This window comes from Limulus polyphemus, unplaced genomic scaffold (genome assembly GCF_000517525.1).
Source record: "Limulus polyphemus unplaced genomic scaffold, Limulus_polyphemus-2.1.2 Scaffold6334, whole genome shotgun sequence".
Classification (NCBI taxonomy): domain Eukaryota; kingdom Metazoa; phylum Arthropoda; class Merostomata; order Xiphosura; family Limulidae; genus Limulus; species Limulus polyphemus.
This window is the reverse complement of record NW_013671944.1, coordinates 38,345-43,156: the sequence shown is the minus strand read 5'-3', so window position 1 is coordinate 43,156 and position 4,812 is coordinate 38,345. Positions and strand designations below refer to the sequence as shown.

General features: G+C 30.2%; 1 protein-coding gene across 1 annotated transcript in view; it reads right to left on the bottom strand.

Moving 5' to 3' along the window:
* LOC106473618 (RNA-binding protein 26-like) overlaps positions 1–4,812 on the bottom strand; it is a gene marked incomplete at its 3' end in the record, with an annotated part of 41,076 nt that overhangs the window by 10,417 nt on the left and 25,847 nt on the right. Inside the window, exons 11-12 of the mRNA XM_013934302.2 lie at positions 3,462–3,590; positions 1,876–1,950 (exon numbers count right to left, since the gene is read on the bottom strand). Coding sequence (XP_013789756.2) covers positions 1,876–1,950; positions 3,462–3,590 — 204 coding nt within the window. The remainder of the gene's footprint in view (positions 1–1,875; positions 1,951–3,461; positions 3,591–4,812) is intronic.

Sequence of the window (4,812 nt, the reverse complement as noted above, 5' to 3'; positions counted from 1 at the left end):
CATTATGAATATTATAAACTGTATAAACTGTTACTCTTAAAATTCACACTACTTATTATGATGAATATTATAAGCTACTTACATAAGGATTAATCACATATACTCTTAAAATTCACACTACTCATTATGGTGAATATTATAAGCTACTTACATAAGGATTAATCACAGATACTCTTAAAATTCACACTACTCATTATGATGAATATTATAAGCTACTTACATAAGGATTAATCACAGATACTCTTAAAATTCACACTACTATTATGATGAATATTATAAGCTACTTACATAAGGATTAATCACATATACTCTTAAAATTCACACTACTCATTATGGTGAATATCAAACCATTTTAACAAGGGTTTAATTACAAATACCCTTAAATTCACACTACTCATTATGAGGATCAAGCCTAAAATATCTGAGCTCCATTGAAGGGTTCAAAGGCCATTCTCGATTTACAGAGTTCCCAATGTAACTCAAGTTACCCCAATTACATTAATTAAATAATGCACCAAAGAACATAGAATAATAATACACAAAAAGCAGACAATGTCCCATAACTATCACAATTCTTCTGGCTTTCTAACTATGCAAGAAGAGCCATTAAAAATTCAGTTAAACTCGTCAATGTGTTTTCTGTGGGAATAAAGTTTACACTGGAAGTGAAATAGACAATTCTCTGTACAGAAAACAACATAATATAATATGTCATTTATTAAATTGAAATCTTGGCTTTCTACTGGTTATAAATAACATAGCATTAAATGTCAGAAAGAACTATTAGCAATTTGTGAAAGAGAGGATGTGACAGGTGGGCATGGCAAGTGAGTTCTGATTTTCCATTTTATGGCTCTGTAACCAAATAAGATTGAAGGCTATATAAAATATTCTTTGCTGAGTAATAACATTACAATGAGGAATTTATGTTAAATCCCATACTTCTCAAAGAATGGTAAATAAATTAGGATAGAGGGGATACCTAGAAAGCAAATGTCACAATTTTCAAACTAGGGTAAAATAGAAGATTTTAAAAAATATTTCCTTATAAAATTAAGAATTTAAAACTTGTATACCATTAAACTCTTGAATTATTAAATATCTTTTTCATGTCAGGTTTATTCATATACCATCACAATAAAGTAGTTTAATTATATTTTGAATGTAACTTTTTAATGTTGTGACATGCGTACTTAGACCTGCCTGTAACGAGATGGTTAGAGTGGCAAAAGTTTAGTGTTTACTGATCATTCTAGCAATAAATAATACAAATATGTAGTGCCTCAAGATGGTCTATGATGCATCACAGAATTTGTAGGCTCTTCTGGTTTCTTTAGACCAGTTTCATATATTGGGACCTAGGACAGCCCAAAAGTTCCTTTTGATGTTTTAATTCCTAGTGATAAGTTCAGTTTTAATTTGGAGGTTAGAAATATTATTATCTAGTGTTTGTGAGTGGTATTATGTTGGATATTAAGGGTTCAGCTCTGCCTCATTATGTGAAAGTCGGTTCTAACTAAAGCTGCATTAAGTACCATATAGAACATACCGTACATTTTGTACTTCTCAGAGGGCTGGCAAAATTAGAGAATAGAGAATAACTGGAGAGTAAATGTCACTATTGTCATACTAGGGAAAATTCAGGATTTTATTTTAATATTGCCTTATAAAATTAAGATCTTAAAACTTATATAATATTAAAATTTGGATTATTAGCTATGTTTTATGCCAAATGTATTCACATTCCATGGTAAGAAAGTACTTTAATTAAATTTTGAACGTAACTCACTAAAACTTTGTGACATGTACAGAAAAAGATGCCTGTCGATAAAGTGTTAAATAGACTTATTCACAACAGATAATTTGGGGTAATACCTTCTGTTCTTGGAAGTAACTATTCAACAGCTCTTCTCGTTTCTTCTGGACTTCCATTTTCTTAACAAAAGATTCCTGAAAGTACATTGGGACTGTTAATGAGACATAAAAACTTGAAGCCAACAGTTCAAGCTTACTGAAAACTTTTAATACAATAGAAACTACTACCTGTATACTAACGACAAATAGAACAAATTCATAACTCCTGAACTTATAAGACTTCAAACGTCAATCTTCTCACATTTACTACTTTGCATTAGTTCACTGAATGTTTGTTTGTTTGTAACTAAGCACAAAGCTACACAATAGGCTATCTGTGCTCTGCCCACCACGGGTATCGAAACCCGGATTCTAGCGTTCTAAGTCCGCAGACATACCGCTGTACCACTGGGGGGGCTCACTGAATGAAACAAACGGATCTTTCACTGACCAGAATTAAATATTACATGAACACTCCAATCAATATTTTCAAAACTGAGATTATAAAGCTAGAAAAATGGGAGTTCCACCCAACTGAGAAATATTCTAAATTCTATAAACATGATATACAAGAAATGACTAAAAACATTATAAACTTGGAGTTTTTAAAGATTGAGTGTTTTATATATGGCCTAACACATCATATGTAACATAGTGAAGATGTTAGAACTGTAAATACAATAAGTTTAATGAAACTACTTGTATTAGAGACCTCTAATTCAAAAAGTTGTTTGGAAGAGTTAAGAATGAGTTTAGGAAACTATTAGAGACTATATACGTGGTTAATAACTATGTATATATCATTTTTTGGACCTAAATAAAAAGGTACATAAAAGATAATTTTAATTCTAAGAACTTGGGAGTAAAAATAAAGAATACTTAACAAAAACAAACTTCATGCCAAATTTCATGAAGATACAGTTACAACATTATAAGGTTGTAAAAAATAACCAATCCCATATAGAGTGAGTTAAGAAGAAATATACAGACACAGAGCTTAACACCTATCTCGTAATCTCAGTTTAAGGGTGGATTGTTCTCCTACTGTTAATACCAGTTTATAGTGGATTGTTCTCCTACTGTTAATACCAGTTTATAGTGGATTGTTCTACTACTGTTAATACGAGTTTATAGTGGACTGTACTCCTACTGTTAATACGAGTTTATAGTGGATTGTTCTACTACTGTTAATACGAGTTTATAGTGGATTGTTCTCCTAGTATTAACAGTAGTAGAACAATCTACTATAAACCAGTATTAACAGTAGAACAATCCACTATAAACTCGTATTAACAATAGGAGAACAATCCACTATAAACTCGTATTAACAGTAGTAGAACAATCTACTATAAACCAGTATTAACAGTAGAACAATCCACTATAAACTCGTATTAACAAAAGTTTATAGTGGATTGTTCTCCTACTGTTAATACGAGTTTATAGTGGTTTGTTCATATTTATCTGAAAATCTGATTTCATGGGTGAATTGCTCATTGTATTGTCATTGGTAGTCCCATGAACTGCTCATGTTATTGGTAATCAAAATTTATAGTGGTTTACTCATATCAATTTGAAAATCACAAATGTTAGAAACTTGAATATCTCACCTTCTTCTGTTCCTCTTTGGATTTTTTTAAAACTGGACCCTGGGACACTGTCAAGGTATTGTTTTTCTTTAAGGCAGCTGGATTAAAAACTGTTCGAGAGAGATTTCCTGAAGACGAGAAAATAACTGCCTAAAAGAGAAGGAAAACTTTTCTTACACATCTTTATATATATATATATAATTATGTCTTTTAATTCTTGATTTAAAACTTACATCATAGAACCATATTTAGACATACACAAAAAAGGTTCAATACAAATGTTTAATTCTTATAAGTTATATATAAAACAAAGATGAAATGTGAACAGTTAGATAAAGCTTTTCTTGTCAAATACTTAGACTCAGTAAAAACATATAATAGCCCTAAACTACACAGAAATCGACTTAATTATTGTATGATTTGTTTTATTGCATTACAAAGAAAATAAAAACTGGATGAAACACTTCGAAAGTTAAGATCTTTTGGCAGGTTTTTTTACTTCTGAAAATATCTTATTTTATATTTTATACTCATATGAATTTGCAGCTTTAAAAATTCAAAAAGATTTCATTGTGATATGTCTTTCTAAGAGACAATTAAAAACCTTTGTTGTAGGTTTTAATTGGTGATTTATTATGTCTTCCTACATTCTTGTAAAACTTTCCTATAAACTTTTATTTTATAAAGCTGTAAGCTTTATCTTTGTTTTGATTTAGAAAACACCACACAATTTCAGTGTGTTAAGGTAACTGGCATTGAATAAAACTAGCTTTTGTTCATACCAAAATTATTAGCAAGCTGACTTTTAGCTTTCATTTAACATATGTGATAAGTTTAAAGCTGGTTTTATATTTGTTTATAAATAACTAAAATTTCTTTTCAGCTATTTTCTTTCTCTATTCAAGTTGATTGGTCTAAAACAGTCATCATCATAAACAAAACTTTGTTCAGTTATGTACATAACGATTTAACTAAGCCTCATTATTCTTTTTTCATGAAAAACATTCTTTTCCTATCATACTGTAAGAATATTGAAATGAAATATTTACATATAAAAAATCATGAGAATAACTGTGACAGAAGTTGTACTGTGTGGACAAGAGAGTACAAAGCATTTGTGTTTAGTAAGGAAGAATAGTGTAGTGTGAGGACGGGTTAGTACAAAAAATGTCTTTTCTAAGGAAGTACAGTAACTATGGTGTACAGTGTGGACAAGAGAGTTCAAAATGTATATGTATAGTAAGTATGGTGTACAGTGTGGACAAGAGAGTTCAAAATGTATATGTATAGTAAGTATGGTGTACAGTGTGGACAAGAGAGTTCAAAATGTATATGTATAGTAACTATGGTGTACAGTGTGGACAAGAGAGTT